This window comes from Oryzias latipes, chromosome 5 (genome assembly GCF_053564925.1).
Source record: "Oryzias latipes strain Hd-rR chromosome 5, Olatipes_Hd-rR_3.1".
In the NCBI taxonomy this organism is placed as follows: Eukaryota; Metazoa; Chordata; class Actinopteri; order Beloniformes; family Adrianichthyidae; genus Oryzias; species Oryzias latipes.
The window spans coordinates 32,120,431-32,138,501 of NC_136241.1; the positions used below are offsets into that span (position 1 = coordinate 32,120,431).

The window sequence follows — 18,071 nt, forward strand, 5'->3', positions numbered from 1 at the left end:
AGGGAGATCAGATCTGTTAAGACAGCGCTGTACATCACAGTTGGAGCACAGCCCGTTCAAGAAGAAGTGCTCCGAACAGTGTTGATCGAAGTGGAGAATATTCTGAACTCAAAACCTTTGGGCTATGTGTCTGCTGATGTTAGTGACCCCGATCCCGTGACCCCTAATTGTCTTCTGATGGGGCGGCCCGACGGAGCACTGCCACAAGTGGTATACGAAAAGAATGAGCTCCTGAGCCGAAGACGGTGGAAGCATACGCAGGTGCTTGCAGACCACTTCTGGACCCGCTTCATCAAGTTGTACCTTCCCGGACTTCAAATACGTCAGAAGTGGCAGTCCTTAACAGACCCAATAACGGAAGGCTCAGTCACCATGATCGTGGATCCCCAGCTCCCAAGGGCACTGTGGCCTATTGGGCATGTCATCAAGGTGCACCATAGCCTAGATGGGTGTGTCAGGTCAGCTGACGTGAAAGTGAAGGACAGGACCTACACTCGACCTGTTGCCCGCCTAATCTCCTTACCTGAGCTCCCTGCGAAAGACTCTAAAGGGACTTTGTAAGATTTTTACTTTGCTCCTTAGTTGTCTTTTGTTGGAGCAAACGTACTGCGCACCTTTGGGGGCGGCTGTACAAAAGACTCAGATACTTATGGTTAAAATACGTTCCTGTCCCTTTAAGTTCTGTTTAGAGTTAGACGCATGCTCATTAAAAGAGTGATGACGTCATCGTGTTGCTGCACGGCACCTGCCTGTCTGTTTTCCTCCGTGCGTGTGAGAGTGCCGCTGCGTGGCAGGTTGAAATGAAGTTTTTCTTGGAAGTTTAGTGTGCGTTGATGACAAAGTAAGTTTATGTTAATATATGTTACTTGGAGTAATTTAGTTCAAATATTCAGCATGTTTACGTAGTGCACAGCTAAATAAGCGTTAATTAGTCAATAATGAGCATAAAGCGCACGTGGGCGCTCATGACTTCTTTGTTCTTTTTATGTGATTTAAGTTGCATATTAAGTTTATATTTGTGTTTGTGTTTATTAGAGACCACACACACACACCTACCTGTGTTCATCCACCTATGGAAATGTACCTGCCACTGTATGTCAAGTCAAAGGATGTAAAGCCTGAAGCGTGGATTATAATTATTGAAGCCACCCTCCTGCCTGCTGTCATTTATTCCACGCACCCACTAACAGAAACAGCCTCATCCAGGCCTTGAAGTAGTGTTCTGGCCGACACTCCTGGTTCGAGAGTGGTGTCACCCACGAACAGTTTTTGATCCCATATCCTCCTTTACAGCTGTATTGTCAATTGGTTCCATGTGGGCTTTTTTAATCACCTTGATTTGTGCCCCAAAACCTTAATATACATAAAGAATACAGTCATTGTCACTAATGTAAATTTATATATTTATGTGTCTTCAATGGGAAATAATAAATGCCATGTCAGCCTAAAGCAGATACAGCTAAGAAGTCTTATCCAAGATTCTTTAAACAATAAATATCAAGCAAAGAAAGTAAGGTAAAGTGCAAATTTTCTTTTTATTCAGATTTCATTTTACAGCAGAAATTATGTAAAGCATTCAGAAGACATATTCCACATATAAGGGCAATATTCAAAACACTTTGCATGGCCTCAGCAACAAAATATTCTTTTTTAAAACATCAACAAGGTAGTGATGCTTTTGCATGCATGTTTGTAAAGCAAAAAGTAAATAAATAAACTAAGCTACAAAAAAATAATTAAAAAAAACATTTTAAAAAAAGGAAAGAGGAAATGAGAGACGGATCTGGGCATGAAGAACACAACAACAGGCAGGATTGGAGCACAATGGAGGATGAGACAGAAAGCTGGGTGAGAGAAGGGGAAGGCGAGGAGACGTTAGCCATAGTTCATCTATTAGGGTTCTACTGTTCCAGCATGCAATGTGGTGTTTGGCCACGCCCTCCTAAAAACAAGGCCTGAAAGGTTATACCATTCATTTCTAGATGGACTTATGAGTATAAAGGCCATCTTGGCACATGTCTATCAGCGGTCTACTAGGGCTATGTTTTTTTAATTTTTTAGCTTCTTCTACACTACAGGCTTTTTTTTACAGTCTCATCCTCATTCATTGACATTTTTTCTTTCTGTACTTTCAGTGTGTTTGTGTGCGTTTTGATACTGTGCATGAAGCTGTGTTGGAACATGACAGTTAAAGAGAGTTTACGGAAGTGTTCATCAGTTGTGCTGATGTGAGAGAAGGAGAAAGGAGAAAGTCTCCAGTGGGACGGATTGGATGTTCTTGACCATGGCTGTCTCTCAGTATGACGGAAATTCAAAAAACACTAACTATTTTAAAGACCTTTCTCTTTTATCCTTCTTTTTTTGAATTTATGCAAGTTTGCTGCTTATTTTACTACATTTTAAACATTCCCTTTCTTTTACTTTAGGCAAGTTCTCTGAACGAGAATTGAGTTGTTTGTTTTTCCTTCTAGAAAAACAACGGAGACATGTTTATCTCTTCGGAGTATTTTTTAAAATCTTTATGTCAAACACAAGCAGATTGAAACCTGCACATACTAAACAATTGTTAGACAGCTGGAACATCTCCATGTACACTTTTTGTGTGCACACCCAAACACACACGGTCAGCATTTAGTACAGACTTGTGCACCAGCGGTTGTTCCGGTCAACGTACCACCTCCCTGTTCTTCAACCCTGAGTAGAATCTAAGGGAGAGATTTCACTGTTCCCAAAGACGTAAGCATATGAGAGAGAGTGTGGCCATTAGTGTGTGCATATGTGTGTGCCAGAATGTGTACATTTTTGTCAAACGGGATGACTATGAGAACATTTCTTTCAGACAATGAGACACAGAAATTGATAAAGAAATATTGATATTTAGCCTGGTAAATATACTGCTGGGGAGGGATCTCAAAGGGGCAGAATTACTTTCTGGTGGAGGGGAGACAGACCAAGTGAAACACAGTGTTTTCTTCAAAAGCAACACTAAACAGATTTGTCTGATTCTGTAGCAAAATGCACAGTAAAAGTGGGGCAAACGTTATTCAGTTACTTTCCATCAGTCCAGTTAGACAACGGCCATCCCTGTCAGGCTGTCACCGTCCATTCACACCAAGCAAATTAGAGCTTCCAACTAAGAATCCGAGGAAATTTAGCAAGTTCATTTTTTAAACACAATTTAGGAAAATAAACACGCAACAATCATGTTTGAAGGACATACATTATAGTTATTTCCTGATATTAGTTTTCCGCTGTTGAGCAGGCACTTTCTAAACAGAGCTTCCCACAAGTCTGAAATACATGTCACAGAAGAATGGCAGTGACAATAAGAGGGAAAAATGAAAGGAAGTAATCAAATGTGGAATATGAGACATGCTGTTTGAAGATGGAAAGCTTTGACTGGAGGCCAGGCAGGATCTGCTGTAGGTGTGACTGATGGAGTCTGTTGAAGCAATACCACTTGGTAAAGAGTGTAGCACCCTCTTCCCTTTTTTTTAGGGTGAACTGTTGTTGCATTCATATTCATATTCATCCTAGTCACCACCCTGGCACCATCTTCCATCTGCAGCCTTGGACAAACTTCAGAAGTTGTAGGTCTTCGACTGAGCTAGTACTAGTACTATGTGTGCTGCCTTTGTGGATCTTACTGATATCTTTTAGATGTTGGTTAGCCCATCATAACATACTGTATTATTAGGCAAAATAGCATTCATAATAATTGGCACTACTGGCAAAAAGGGTTTAATTTTTGCTAGCCAAGAAATAAAAGCACAAGGTGTAAATGTTTTATCTGAAAGGTCGCTGTTTCAGCTAACTTCGTCTTCCCACTTATTATTCTAACATTAGCTTTTGGAGTTGCATGCTTTAACAAAATGTTCTTTTCAATAACACTAACACTGGATACTCTTAAAGTGAAGCGGTTAAAACCTCTCACAGTCCATAGCCACTAAGTTGTTCTTTTTGCTGTCTCTTTGTTTTAAATCTCATGCACATAACTCTGTTTGCAGTATCTACACTATTTACAAGCAATACAGCCATCCTGTGTAACCAGGTCTCTGTCTAAAGTTTTCATTATGGGAGTAAAATAATTTTTAATCTTAAATACAGTCCTCTTATGAAAAAGTTTTAGGGTCCTCGTATCCCCTTACCTCGTCAGTTTATATACAAGAGTCCAAAATATGGATTTAAATCGCCAATATGGGCAAATACGGGGACTAGCGCCCTGCATACGGGCAGATATAGGACCCATGTCCTGTACAGAGCAAGAATAGAGACCTCTCAAACTCAAGAAGAAGTCAAGGCAATGGTATGTGACTCGCTCCTCAAAAACCGGTCAGGATTTAGAGGTCCACGCAGAACAAACTAACAGAGACATTTAACCATTGAAACATGTCGTTTTTTTCTCACAAAGGGGGTGGGTTGGAGGGTCAGGCGACCGGTCTCAAGCAAAACTGTTCTTGAGCCAGTTTTAGAAGTAATTAGACTCTTAAAACAACATTTTTTTTTCTAAAAAAAAGCACCCAAAGTCATTTGTCCTCACACAGTTCACATTACACAGGGCGAGGAAAAGTTAATGAAGACATAAGTGAGACACAATTACACATAGAAATACAAAAGAAAAACAACACTAAAGCAGTTTGGCAAGCATGCAGGAGCTCTTAGCTCAAACACATGCATTGAATTGAACAAACACGAACACACCACGGCAGGCGAGCCAAATGCCGCCTGTGAGAACGACTCCATACAAAGTCCATGTAACAAATTAAGACATCGTTATTCTGACCGCCTCTCTTTGTCTAACAATGCCCCACATACATTCAAGTGCACTTCCTCCCCTTTTGATTGGATGACTGTTTTCGTTGGTTTCTCAGTAACCTTGGAGTGGTTGGTGACCTGGGGTAATACTGAAATGATTTGCCACTGTAGCCTTACAGGATGATAAAGAAGGAATAAGCGAAAAAATCTTGCATGCAAATGCAACATAGAAGTGATTTTTTTTGGTTTGTAGTTTCGTATTCTTTCATGGATCTCTGTTTGGACTCAAAATACACCAGGCTGCGTGTATTTTTCAACGTCAAAAATCCTTTTTTCTTGAGACAGCTGTTTGTCACAGAAGCCGGAGCCGCCGCAGTGAACCCGCAGGATGTTGTTTTTCCTCTTTCCTTGTCTGGCTCGTCAACTTGCTCTCGGAAAAATACATACCCATGAAGAGTGCAAAGAATGCCATGAGGTTAATGTGATGGCCTCCCAGTGAAACTGTGGAGGAGGATTAGTGCTGTGGGCAGAGCCAGGTCCCTGGGCTCTGTCCAGCAGTCTGTCTGTCTGAGCTGCCATGATGGACACCTATCCTGTCCTCAGTCTGTCTGGGAAAAGTTTTTACCCTCTTGAAAGGAGAGCAAGAGGGGGGGGGGGGGGGGGGGGGGGTTAAAAGAGGGCATGACAAGGAGCTGGGAAGGGGAAGAGGTGCTGGACAAATGTGGAAAAGGCGGAGGTTGAAGGGAAACAGTGTTTGGACTGCTCACAGGCTGAGAGGGCTGTGGGCAGCCTCTGGAGGTGGACCTTCAGGACCCCTGGCCTTTCTCTGCTCTCTGGCCCTAAGGAAAACCAAACATGGATTAGAGACTCAACCAGAGAAAGATCTTAGTGAGTGTTTTGATTTTGATTGTCTTCCTGCAGTGTTTTTGTTTAAAGACCCACTCCAATGAAAATTGTTTAGTTGTGTGTGTTTTTAACATGTTCTTGTGGCATTTTTCTCATAATGTAGGACATATATAAAGAAAATTAACTTTAAAATGGCTTCTAGTGTGAGCTTTTTGAGTATTATTTCATCTAAATCATCAGAATGTGGAGAAGGCAAAAAAAGGAAGAAGTTGGAATAAGCTTATAGCAGGGATGTAGGTGCTACAATGGGCTCCATTCTGATGCATTCACTTGTAGACGACTAAAACCAAGCACACCATTTTCTTTGTATCTTACTCAAAACTGTACGGGTGTCTAGCTCTGATATTGCTTGCCATTTTTGTTCCATTGCTAATGTTATGTTGGGGGTGTGAGGGGCTGTAAGCTAACAGGAGAGCGTGTAAAAAGATGGATGATGGAAAAATGAGGCGGTTGCTCTGCGCTAATGGCACCGCCCACAACTGAAGAGGTGAATTTTCTAATGAACCACTGCTGTCTGCAGAAACTATGGCCTAGAAAATGAAACAGGTTGTTTGATTTTTGCTAAAAACAGCGTAATCATAGTTAAAAGACGATTAGGAAGTCTCTGAAAATTGAGCAAAAGATGATTGGAATGGGCCTTTAAGGGCAAAAGGCCATACTTTTAGCAAAATAAGTAATTTGGCAAACCCATTTCGATTTGCATCCCACTCACACACAAACACACCACCCTGTTACCTTCTTTCTGATCAATCAGGACACAACAAAAGAGAAAATGGCAGGCCAAGCAACACTCAGAGTCTTCTAGTGATACAATCAGAGCATGCCTCTAGAAGACTAAGAAACTGTTCCTCTGTCGGTCAGGCATGCACGGCTACTGATTGGCAGTCCTCAGACAGAGGGGAAAAGACAGAGATCGGGAGAAGAGACAGAAAGATAATAAACCATCGTCTTGTCTCCACCTCCCTCCTCCGTCATGCAAACAGGCATCAGCCTCCGGGAGTAAGAGAGGACTCACCTGTTTCAGAGGCCTATGGTCCATCAAGGGGCTTCACATAAAGCAGCAAAACAACACCAACTATTAGCACCAAAGCAGTGTGTGTAGGTGAGCCAGTGGGTTGTAAGTGTGTCTCATTTGCATAAGTGTGCCCGTGGATGTGTACGGGTGTCGTATGCCTCACCTATGACGGCAGCGGAGCAGGAACCTCAGGATTTTGCGAGCAGCCTGGTTCTGTTTTTTTGTCAGAAGACTGCTGAGGTGAAAGACACAAACGACTGGAAGTTAAAAGACTAACGAACGTCCTGTTTATTAGATGCTTGTGTCAAGTACCTGAGGGAGTGCTTGTAGGAGCGGTAGTATTGCTGGATGAGGACCGCTGCCCTACGACTTTGTTGGAATTTCCTCTGTTCGTAGAAACTCCGGAAACGGCTCTGGATCAGGATGGCAGCCAAGGTCATCCTTTTATAAAGTGCATACTGAGAGAGAAAACAACAGGGCGATTGAACTTTGCATCACAAAAATCAGCACATTTATTAGTTATTAGATGTAGGTAGCCAAGAAATGTGATTAGCATTTAAAAACAGTCCATAATTCTTATGTATTCCTGTTTTTTTTTCCATCCAGTGAAGTACAGCATCCTATTTACTGCTTACTTTGAGGACAACTAAAGTCTGATGTAATCTAATTATGTCTCATTTTATTTGACGCTGTAGTTTGCATTGTATTTTTTGCACTGAACATGGAACAAAAAGCCAGTTTTTACTTTGAATCATATACGTATAGATATATTTGGTATGTTTTTTTTAAAGGTGTCAAAACAAAAGGAAAATTAATTCAAAACAGGTAAATAAACACAAAAACGTTACAGCTATTTTGGATTCTGGTTTACTACCAGACCAAAGCCTCTTTGATTATAATAATAATAATTATTAATGGTAATAATTTACTTTATCAATTTCCTAATGAACCATACAGTTATGTTGATGCTTAAATTTTCTCAAACAAGTACTTTAAAATTTGACAAAAATCAAAGATCATCACAAAATTAAATAATCTTCTTTACCTTCAACAATTCGTTTTAACTTTCAAATTAACTTGATGCTTGGTATTAATGTTTTCTGACATAAGAAGAGGCAGGAGATTGATTATCATTGCTCATCTTACCTGCTTGTATCTTTTATAGCAGTGTTGAATCACTGCTGCAATCTCTTTCTGATGTTCCTGAAGGGTTCCCTAAAAAAGTCATAAAGGTTTAGCATTGCACCAACTACATTTTGGTGTCATATCATTTTGACTGTCAGAATGAGACGTTTTCTTTTGTGTTTATTTATTTCTGGTCTGCAGTTTGACTTGCCTTGTTTTTTCTGAGCGAGTGCAGAGCATGCCTAATGGTTACGTACAGCTCTCGCTGCTCAGCCTCAGTCATGGCTAGACAGGAGGAGTTGGTTTTCAACCTTTCCTCTTTCATAGCTGCACAAAAGAAGGGACTCCACTCGTAGTTAGAGAGCCGAGCTCGGTCATCGTGGGCACTTTGCTGATCCACAAACCCAGACAGGGAGCTTGACTTAGGGCTAGGAGTTTGGTGTTTGGACTTTAAAAGCCTGGAAAGGAGGTGAAAGCAAACAAAACGTTTTAGAGTAAAGAGCATTTCATGTATGTGACAGTTTGGAAAAGTTCTGTGGAAAGTAGGAAGCCCGTGACTCACCTTTCCACCTTATCAAGGTAACCAGATAGTAACCTTACGTCATTGCTGATCTCCACTTTCCCAGGATCTGTTTCAATGTCCATAGCTTGTTTAAGGCTACCAGCTGAAGCATCCATAATGTGATCAGCTAACATCGTAATGTCCACCTGCAACATGTACAGCAGTTGTTTTGTGGTTATAGCCTCAACTCTGCTCCATTGAGAAGCTTCAAAACCAATCTTTTTGTCTATAAAATATATTTAAATACCCACTCTGATGAAAGTTGTGTTTTTGCTGTTTTTAACATGTTCCTGTGGCATTTTCTGATGATGGATGACATATATAAAGAAAATTAAGCTATTCCTTTATTCCTTTTTTTCAAATAATTGTGAGTCAGGGACAGATAAAAAAAGTCTGTTTGAAGAAGATCATATTTGTGACGTAGAAGATGACGGGCCACAAGCTCCCTGCTCCGCTCCATTCTGATGCGTCCGGTTTAGATGACTAGATCCATGTACATCTTCGTTTTCCTTGTCTGAGCTGGCATCTGGCTCAAAACTGTACGTCTAGATTGCTCTAGTATTTTGTTGCACCGGGAACGTTAATTTTCAGGATGTAAGCTGGCAGTAGATCGCGTAAACAGATTGGTGAGGGGAAGTGGGGACGGCCTTACTCCACACCAACGGTCCCACCCACAACTCAGAGGTGAATTTCTGATGACCTACTGCTGCTCTGCAGAAACTATCTCCTAGAAAACGACAGGTTTGTGCTGCCAGCACCACCCCCAGTCTAACAAACAAACACCTACTTTGAAAATTACGAATTTTTTTATTTAAAAAATCGTTCTTTAGTGTGCCAAAGGTAGTATATAATTACACTATATATTGATATAGTTTACTCTGAAAGGCCTAAGAAAAGCATGATATCGGAAAAGCCCTTTAAATAGGGATTCTCACATGTAAATTTAACAATTAACAACCTTTATTTTGCTTTACAGTACAAAAAGTTAAGAAAGGTTCTCCATACCTGCAGGTCATCCGTGTTGTCCTCATAGGACAGCAGCTCTGTCTCCTCCCCTCTGTCAGACAGCGCTCTTTGATGCAGGTGAATGGCCAATCGCTCTTTTCCCAGAATTCTCCTTGCTAAGCTACGTTGTCCAAGAGTCTGCCTCAGACTCCACCTAGTGCCCCTTCCCGGTCCTCCCAACCTGGCCTGCAGGTGGGAGACAGGGGAACTGGGGAGCTGAGGCTGGCTGGGGCTGGCTCTGGGCAAAGGTGCATTCTGACGGCTGAGGTTAGAGGACTGTAAGGTCTTGGGGTGTGGAGAATTTTGAGGGTTATTATTGGGAGAGGAGCTCAAGTGGGAAAGAATGGGACTGGTTCCAGAAGTTGAGTTAGATAACTGTTGCTGGCTCTCAGGGCAAGGTTTAAGCCTCTTGCTTGGTGGTGGACCTCCTGGTTCTCCTTGGGTGCCTTGTTGGGGCCTGTGTCCACTTTGGCTCCAGTTCTGGCTCTGGTTGTCCATTTGACTCTCTGCTCTGCCTCTTGACATTTCTGGAAAGGAAGAGTTGGTGGTAAATAAACAAGTATTTCTTGACACAAACAATTAGCAAACTGAATTACAAACTTCAGCCAAAAATCTGAGAAATTGATTATTTACTCTGCTTATATGGAACCTTTTAAAGTTCTGCCAGAAGATCAACTATTCCTGTACATAAACTCACCTGACTTTACTACTTTACTTTATCTATATGTGGTTTCTACTTTATTTAATAAAGTTACAGCGAAGCAAACTAGAACACGTTTTAGATGTTAGTTGGGACATGTTTAAAAACAATCCAGAAATCCACCTAGTTGGCATCAGGGAGATAATCTAACACTCTATGTGAGGTGAATGCGTCCATTAACTTGGAATGGACTGCAATAAATGAAAAAACTTTTCATTTTTGCACCTGGGTTTGGAGTAGGACTAGGGCTATTGCTTTTTCCTCCTGTCTGTGTTCCTTCCCTCCATCTTCCCATCCAAGAATCCATTGGCTGGGCTTGAGGACTCTGTTGCAGCTGCTCCAAAAGCTCCGCTAATCGAGTGTGGCCCCTGGATCGGGCGATGTTCAGTGGCAGGCGTCCCAAAGAATCAGGAATGGCCAGAGCTCTTGGGTCCCACTGGTACAGCACGAGTGCTGCCTCCGCGTGGCCCAGCGCACACGCCCACATCTGCAGGTGACAGCAGAAGACATGTTACTAACACAGCAACATGGAATCGAGTTGCTTTAAGGGATTCCTTTCTTACCAGTGGGGTGCATGAGAAGTGGTCAACGTTGAGGGGATCCACCTCGAGTTCCAGGTCAATACTGTCAGCGTGCTTTGTGCTGCAGAGTAACACAACAAAAGTGAAGTGACTGAAGCAATTCCCTGCCTTAATGTGACGCACTGTGGTATTTTGGATCACTCACCGCCAGCGAATGAGTGTTTGGATGAGCCCTGCATAGCCCTGAGCTGCAGCCAGATGCAGTAAAGTCATCCCCCTTGAGTTTTTACTGTGGATCAGCTGGTTAGAAGAAGTCCAACAAGGCTGAGACATCATCTTCTCGCACACAACCACCACACGACCCTCAAATGTGGCCTGATCTGGACTCATCTGTGCGATTGTTTAAAATAAAGGGTGGGTAAACCTTTTCAGCGATTTCAACAATTATAATGTTACTTTACTTTTACTTAAAGGTTTAAAAAAGGTCCTCTAAGCAACTGACAAACACAGAAAAATGTTTATGGTGTAATGTACAAAAAAGCCCCATAGTGATGGAAATTGCATTTTTAACATGTTGTGACTTTTTTCTGATGACAAAGGACATATATTGACAAAATTAAGCTTAAAATTGCAAAGGTGGGCCACAAGCTCTCAGCAACGGGGAGGGGAAGGAGGTGGGGGTGGGGTTGCTCTGTGACAAAGATCACACCCACAATTCAAAGGCAAATTTCTGCTGATCTACTGAAACTATGACCAAAAAATTATTATTTATTTATTTTAAATTTTGGCTAAAAACGGTATAATCATAATTGAAAGACCACTGAATGCTTTGACAATAGGGCAAAAGATGATCACAGTGGGACTTTAACAAATGTTTTTCATCACAAAATGTTTCCTATTTTATGATCTGGAAAAAAACAACAATAACACAAAGTTGTGCACATTAACACACGTATAAACTCACATATAAAATATCAATTATTCCTAAACAAATTATTGATACAAATGTTATACACCAAAAATCTAAAACATAAACAGCAATTTAGGTTATAAATGTTTGCCTTAATGTTTGGTTTTCACAAGCCTTTAAGAAGAAATTCCTCCAAACAGTCCAATTTTTGTCTTACTTGAGAATGCTGATCAGTGGCTCCTCCCCCTTCCACTCCTCCGCCTTTGGTTGCCATGGCATCTGAGTTTGGGCCCTGATTGGATATCTCTGCCATCCTCTGCTCCATCTGCTCCAACCGCTCCAAGATGGACATCCTGAATTGAGTATCTAGGGAAATGCAGGTGAGAAGTGTGAAGGTTTGTCCTGTGATAGTCCATCTGCAGTCAGGGGTCGGGGTGCAACTGGAAGGGTTACCTAAGTGAACGTGTCATCAAACTTAAAAAAAGGAACATGTAAGAAATGACGAGAACCTGTGAATCATAGGTGGAAGATTAAAAACACATTCAGAAACAATCTCATTCATATTGCTCTACTGTGTGTTGTGATCCTTTGTTTCAGCACTGCTGCATTTTGCTGCAGTGTACATTATGTCATCCCACCTGCTGCTCTCATTCAGTTTTCTGTTTGCTTCGTTTTTCATTTCACTTAAGTTTTATCTTCTTGGCACACAATGGAAGGGATGACTTTACAGATTACTTTATGAAAAAAAACCATCAACATTTTAAATTTGAGATGTTCGAAAACATTTGTTTAGGCCTAATAAGAATCTGGCCATCACCTACATTCAACAAAAAGAGGGTGTATGTTAATTTAAACAATAGTTAAACCCCTTTTTTCTTTGTTCTTTTTTTTCTGGCTTTGTCAAAAGTTAAATGGTACATTTTATAAAGTGTCAAATTTTTGGGGATTTTCGAGTGACCACCAAAGCAAGGGTTGGAAGAAAGTGTTAAATTCTTTCAAATGATAAGCTTTCAACCTGAGAATTTTAATTTAAACTGCACTTGTAGTTGTTACCCTGCTACTTCAAGAATGTTACCTCCCTGAAAGGAAGAAAGAATTAACCTTCAGCGCATTGGAAGAAAACCCCAACTTTCATTTTATTGATTAGTTGAAAGTAAATATACCTGTAGCTTTCCAATCCAGTCTTGAATGAGGCCCCAATTGCCAAAGTGATTCCCATTTGTTATGGTTGACCAACAATAATTCAGTTCTTGTTCTTATATTAGGAAAAGAAACTGTACCGATAGATTTGTTTTGCAAAAGTAAGAGCAAGTAATTATATTAATGTCATAATTTGGCACCTATCTTAATATGTTACCTATGCAATTTATATTTATCTTTGCATTTTTTAGACAACCCACCCAAACTTTAACAACAGTTTTTCAAGTTATTTAAATCAGCAGTTAGCCCTAAATGAAAGTGTCCCTCAGTAGTAGGCCCAAAGCATTTCCATGAAGTTTATGATATTTGTTATTTAAATCGTTAAGAATTATCTTTAAAAAGTGATTACATTTCTACAAAGCTTACAAGACAACCTTAAAAATATCCCGATTTCTGCCACGTGGGCCTCTCCAGTTCCCAGGCTTTGAGTGGAACTGTCCACTCCTGGTGCTGAAACTTCTCAGCTCAATCAAAAATTCTCAACACCCCTGTTTTTATATTTAAATCAAAGCAGACACTTTTGTACATTTGGGACCAAAAGACTAAAAATATCAATGAGACACTGACTTGTAGCATCCCTGAGTCTCTCTGAAAGCCAGTCTGCAGCCCAAATCCAAGAAACGTGGAAGACAATAGCCTAGGAAAGCAGCCTACGTTCACCTTAACCAAAAAGTGGCAAGAAATTGCCCCCCAAAAGGGTTGTTACTCTTAACACACACGAACGACGGCAGGATGGAGTCAATGCAAGAGAAGAAGTGCTACAAACCTCAACAGCGAGTCCTCCCAATCTCCAATCTCTGCGTTAGTTAAGGTATGCGCTCAAAGATCGCTACTCCAACCGTGCAAAACACAAATAAGAAAGAAAGGGATGGGAGGGAGGCGAGGGTGGTGGGAGGGAAGGAAGGAGGGTGGGAGGGAGACGGAGAGCACGTCTCCTCCACGTTGATTGAGAGCAGCGCTTCAAATCCGCCCGCCACACTTGGAGCTGCGGGAGGCTCGATCGTCATCGAGCCATGCATGCAGCAGACTGCACAAAAGCTACAACTGGGGTCATGGCGCGTTGACACGCAACAGTCTGATGCGTGTTTGACAGTAAACATACCCCCAGCATCATGTGTTTTTAGGTCACAGGGAACCTTCCACGCGCCAAGTCAAACAAAGGGCGTGCGTAAAAACGGGCGATCTGGTCCCGTCTTTGTCGGACTGCGTCGCGTATTACAACCAACGAGGTTGCGCATCAGAGAGGAAGTGCTGGCCATCACTTCTGAACGCTTTCTGCGTCCTTGCCCTTCATCACAGCAGAGTAAGAGCCAGCCCAGTGACGGGAGAGCCGCATTGCCGCATTGCGCAACACGGAGACGGGGGCGAACGCTGAGCTGCCGACAACATGCCTTACCAATGAAACCATGTGTTCCCAGTCTGCGTGCGCACCCGAGCGCACTCTCACACAGACTCAGTCTGACCTCGGGGGTGCGCGCACATCACGACAGGCTGCAGTCACTCCCCAACCTTCTCAGTTAAATGTGTCCAAAAAAGAAGCAAACCAATCATTCGAATGAAACGAAATATCACATAAATAAATGTAAAGACGGCAACCTCGTCTATAATAATTAAAGTCTAGTCTTCTTATGCTTTTTTAAAAAGAAAATGATACTTGAATTTAATTATTCACAAATCGCCTCCAAAGATAACTGATTTTAGCCCTGCTGTCTGTCTGCTCTGCAAAAACTGATGGAAAATGTCCGTCTTGTTACAAAGACAATTAATCATGATGTCATTTAGAGAGACAAACTTCATCAGTTCCTTCATCACTTATGATGTCAAAACGTTTTTTTTAGATAATGGGATGTTTGGGATTGCTTATTTAATTAATGAGGACAGGTCCATTACCGAGCCCCCACAAATCCAGCTGGACTTCATTATTTATTTTTTGTTAGTCACTGTTGTAATAGCAAGTGTGTGAGATTGTGTAGTCCAGCACAAGTCAGCGACCTGTCCAGGGTGTACCCCGCCTTCACCCTAAGCTGGGATAGGCTCCAGCAACTCTGTAACCCTGAAAGGGATAAGGCAGGTTTGGAGAATGGATGGATGTAAAAGTGAAAGGCTGAATGTGTCTCAGTCACCAAACCTTTTTCCCACTCATTGGTTTCAATTGGTTAAGAAAACATTTGAGTCCACAATCCTCCAAAGAAAACAATGAAGATTTAACATGGATAAAAAAAAGTGACAAAGCATTTTTTTTTAGGAGAAATTTTTGAAATACTTGCATTTTTTTCATTTTTACTCATTTAGCAGAATTTCACACAAATCATCATCAAAAAAACTAATCTCAATATTAGAAAAAAGCTTTCTTCTCTTTTCATCTTCAGGCCGTGTCACACAGCCACTACATACGTTTTCTACTAATGAAATTTTGGTCTTTCATGATACATGGGTGATATAATTCGTTAGGGCTTCTTGCATTTGTGATTTGTCGTTGTGTGCAGATGTCCGTTGAGGGTTTTAGCTGAAGGTTCTTTACTTGAATTTGGTTTTGAGCTGTTCAAAGTTTTTGGTCAGTTGAGCATTAAATAGTTTATGCATATTTTACGGCGCTTATGGGCAATTTTTACGTAAATCTTACGTACAATTGTGCTCGACTTTTTGCAAGATGCACATAAAAATTTGTGGTTTTCCAGAACAGATCCACATATATTTAATACATTTTTATGTTATCTATATCTAGCGCACATATCATAATAAAACAATGTAATTGAGCACAAATTTTGGGCTAGATTTGGCTTTTTTATGTTGATTAATGTGTTCTTTGGATGGTTTATTCATACTTCTTCCATGGTTTCAACATGGTTGATTCATGATACATCTGTGATCGTTTCACCAAATGAACACCACTTTTCTGTCTTTTTCCAATTTTATTTACATTTGACCTTTTTCATAATCGCAATATGTGTGTAGTGGCTGTGTGACACAGCCTTTAAAGACCTTTACCTGGTCTGAGCTGGCATATGACTTGAAACTGAAAGGGGAGCAAACTTGCATGCCAACAGTCCCACCCACAACTCAGATTCGAACTTCAAATAAACTCCTGCCGCTCTGCAGGAACCATGTGCAAACAACACAGGTTTTTTTTATTTTTAATTATAATTAAAAGATAATCCTGTACAAATTTCTAATTTTGAAAAGTTAAGTAAATGTTGTTGTGGAAAACAAGGTAGGTTGCATTGCTTTCATCAAAGTGGTCCAGGGTGTAGAATCAGAGCTCATTGTCTCGTTGTGTGATTGTCTGAACATCATTGATTTCTGAGAAAGAGTGCTGCATCTTGTTAGGCACATCATTGATAAAACAGGGCCTCCTGACCCCAAGCTGTGTATCTTGAAAATTTTCCTAGAAAATTCTATTATCTCAAAAGACAGAAAATCACTACTCAATATTTGTCCCCTAGAGGCTAAACTGGGTTCTGCTTAGACGTGGAAGAAAAAGTGAGGAATTTATTGTGGTAGAAAGAAACACAATGGCACGAAAAACTATTACACAGTATTATTGTGAAAGTGAGGTTACAAATTAAAGGAAGGATACGTCTTTCTAATGGTTTCAATTTATATTCTTGATTCAGTAATGAAATAAAGCTCCAATATTCATCTTTTGAGCTTTTGAATAAAACATAATTATAATGTATGCATAGCATTTTAGTGTTAATGTCGAACATTTTGTGATTTTTATTATTAATGGGAAAAAAGGCTAATGTCTCACAAAAAAGCTCAGTGATAATTGTATGTTTTAGTCACATTTAAATGCTTCGTCCTCGTTTATTTATATTCAAGGCTCAAATTGAACTATCTGATGAGAATATGATGACTGTTAATCCATTAAATGACTCTAAAGTGTCCTTCCCTAAAATGTCCACCTGTTTGTTTTGAAAGAGCAAGCCTTTTATTGATTCTTAATTTAAAAATAATGGTTTTGCCAGCTTTAGAAGGGAAAAAAATCATTTTTTTTACAAACTTTCTGGAAAACGCACTGGCAGAGAAGTGATGTGCAGAAGGTTTTGCTGATTTATTGGATGCTTTGGCACCTTAAAATCAAACTGATAGGCTCATAAACAGCATGCGTTGTCTGGACGTTTATTGAGGGAAACAAGTATAAAAAAAACACAAAAATTAGGGGATGTCATCAGAAATCCACGACAGTTGAAGTGCTTTCAACTTTCATTGGATTCTTTGGCTTTTTGATGAAAAAGCTATTACTGCTCTCACTCAGACATGAAGCTGAACTCTTCAGAATAATGGAGTGTGTGCCTAAAAATGGTTGGTAACCATTACATCTAAAAAAAAAAAAAGTTGTTCTTACCATCTAGGGAAAGCCAGTCATGCTGAGAAGATGGCAGCGCTGGTAGATCCCGGGCTTTATACTCAAACACCACAGAGGAGGAGATGACCTCACCCCCCATGGCCACCTGCAGCATCACCAGCCCTGTGTCATGGGCTGGACCAAAAAAGGAAAGAGGTAAGTGTGTAAAACTTACAGCCGCAGAGGGGACTTGCATTCTGTCTTTAATCAAAACTGTCCAAATTACTGGGTGAACAGTTTTCAGACCATTATCCCTTTGTGAGGAGAATTATACATAGAATGGGTGGGGAGACGAGTCTTTGAAAAACAGACAGGTGTGTTACCTGGGCAGTAACAGCGCAGGACTCCGGGCTGGATCAGTGCAGCGGGGACACTGATGTGGTCAAAAAGACAGCTGTACTCGCTGCTCGACTCCAGCCACGGACCTGTGATCAGCACCTTCACCCCCCCCTGTCAAACACCACAAAGTCACTTCAAACACAAAATAAAATCAAACTTTATTTATAAAAAATACTTCAGAGTACATTCAGAATTTATTTAAACCCAACATGGAGTCAAGATAAAAGGGGGTCAATTCATATTATTATTATTATTGTTGTTGTTGTGCATTTTGATGACGAATAACATGACCGTTAAACTATAATTATTTTATGATTTGGTATGCTAAAATGCATCTATAGATTTTTTTATTTGTTTTATTTTTAAGGAGCAGGCTTTAATAAGCTAAGCTTCTGCCTGCTCCCTTTTAAACGTGTCTGTATAATGATTAATATTGTTGCTGTTGCTGTTATTGTTATTATTATTATTATTATCTAATATATTGTGTCATGCTGACTGCACTTTATTAACATATTTTAAATTACTTTAAATAAAAAAAAAATAAAAAAAAAGTCTAAACGTGACAAATTTCCAACAACAGAAAATGCGTTTAACTAACTGTAGGAATCACCTACAACCCATCTAGACCTGCCAAACACATCAGTTCGGTCTTTCATTATTTGAATACTAATACTCAGTGATGACT

General features: G+C 40.5%; 1 protein-coding gene and 1 long non-coding RNA gene across 5 annotated transcripts in view; one reads left to right on the forward strand and one right to left on the reverse strand.

The window, feature by feature from the left end:
* The first annotated feature begins 751 nt into the window (after positions 1-751).
* Positions 752-1,148, forward strand: LOC144992220 (uncharacterized). Its single transcript, XR_013656099.1, has 2 exons — positions 752-841; positions 1,036-1,148. It is a non-coding gene; the product is annotated as an uncharacterized LOC144992220 (long non-coding RNA).
* A 368-nt stretch (positions 1,149-1,516) lies between these two features.
* The window catches only part of LOC101172238 (calmodulin-binding transcription activator 1), a 69,955-nt gene continuing 53,400 nt past the window's right edge, over positions 1,517-18,071 (reverse strand). Inside the window, exons 9-22 of one of the 4 annotated variants that reach the window (XM_020703552.3) lie at positions 17,371-17,497; positions 17,048-17,182; positions 11,717-11,865; positions 10,795-10,979; positions 10,632-10,710; positions 10,294-10,555; positions 9,369-9,895; positions 8,364-8,509; positions 8,013-8,259; positions 7,823-7,891; positions 6,989-7,134; positions 6,840-6,908; positions 6,677-6,707; positions 1,517-5,594 (exon numbers count right to left, since the gene is read on the reverse strand). In XM_020703552.3, the coding sequence (XP_020559211.1) occupies positions 5,562-5,594; positions 6,677-6,707; positions 6,840-6,908; positions 6,989-7,134; positions 7,823-7,891; positions 8,013-8,259; positions 8,364-8,509; positions 9,369-9,895; positions 10,294-10,555; positions 10,632-10,710; positions 10,795-10,979; positions 11,717-11,865; positions 17,048-17,182; positions 17,371-17,497 (2,205 nt within the window). In that variant the 3' untranslated portion in view covers positions 1,517-5,561. Of the gene's footprint in view, positions 5,595-6,676; positions 6,708-6,839; positions 6,912-6,988; positions 7,135-7,822; positions 7,892-8,012; positions 8,260-8,363; positions 8,510-9,368; positions 9,896-10,293; positions 10,556-10,631; positions 10,711-10,794; positions 10,980-11,716; positions 11,866-17,047; positions 17,183-17,370; positions 17,498-18,071 lie in introns of all 4 variants that reach the window. The other 3 variants (XM_011475561.4, XM_020703551.3, XM_020703550.3) reach the window with 3 other exon arrangements.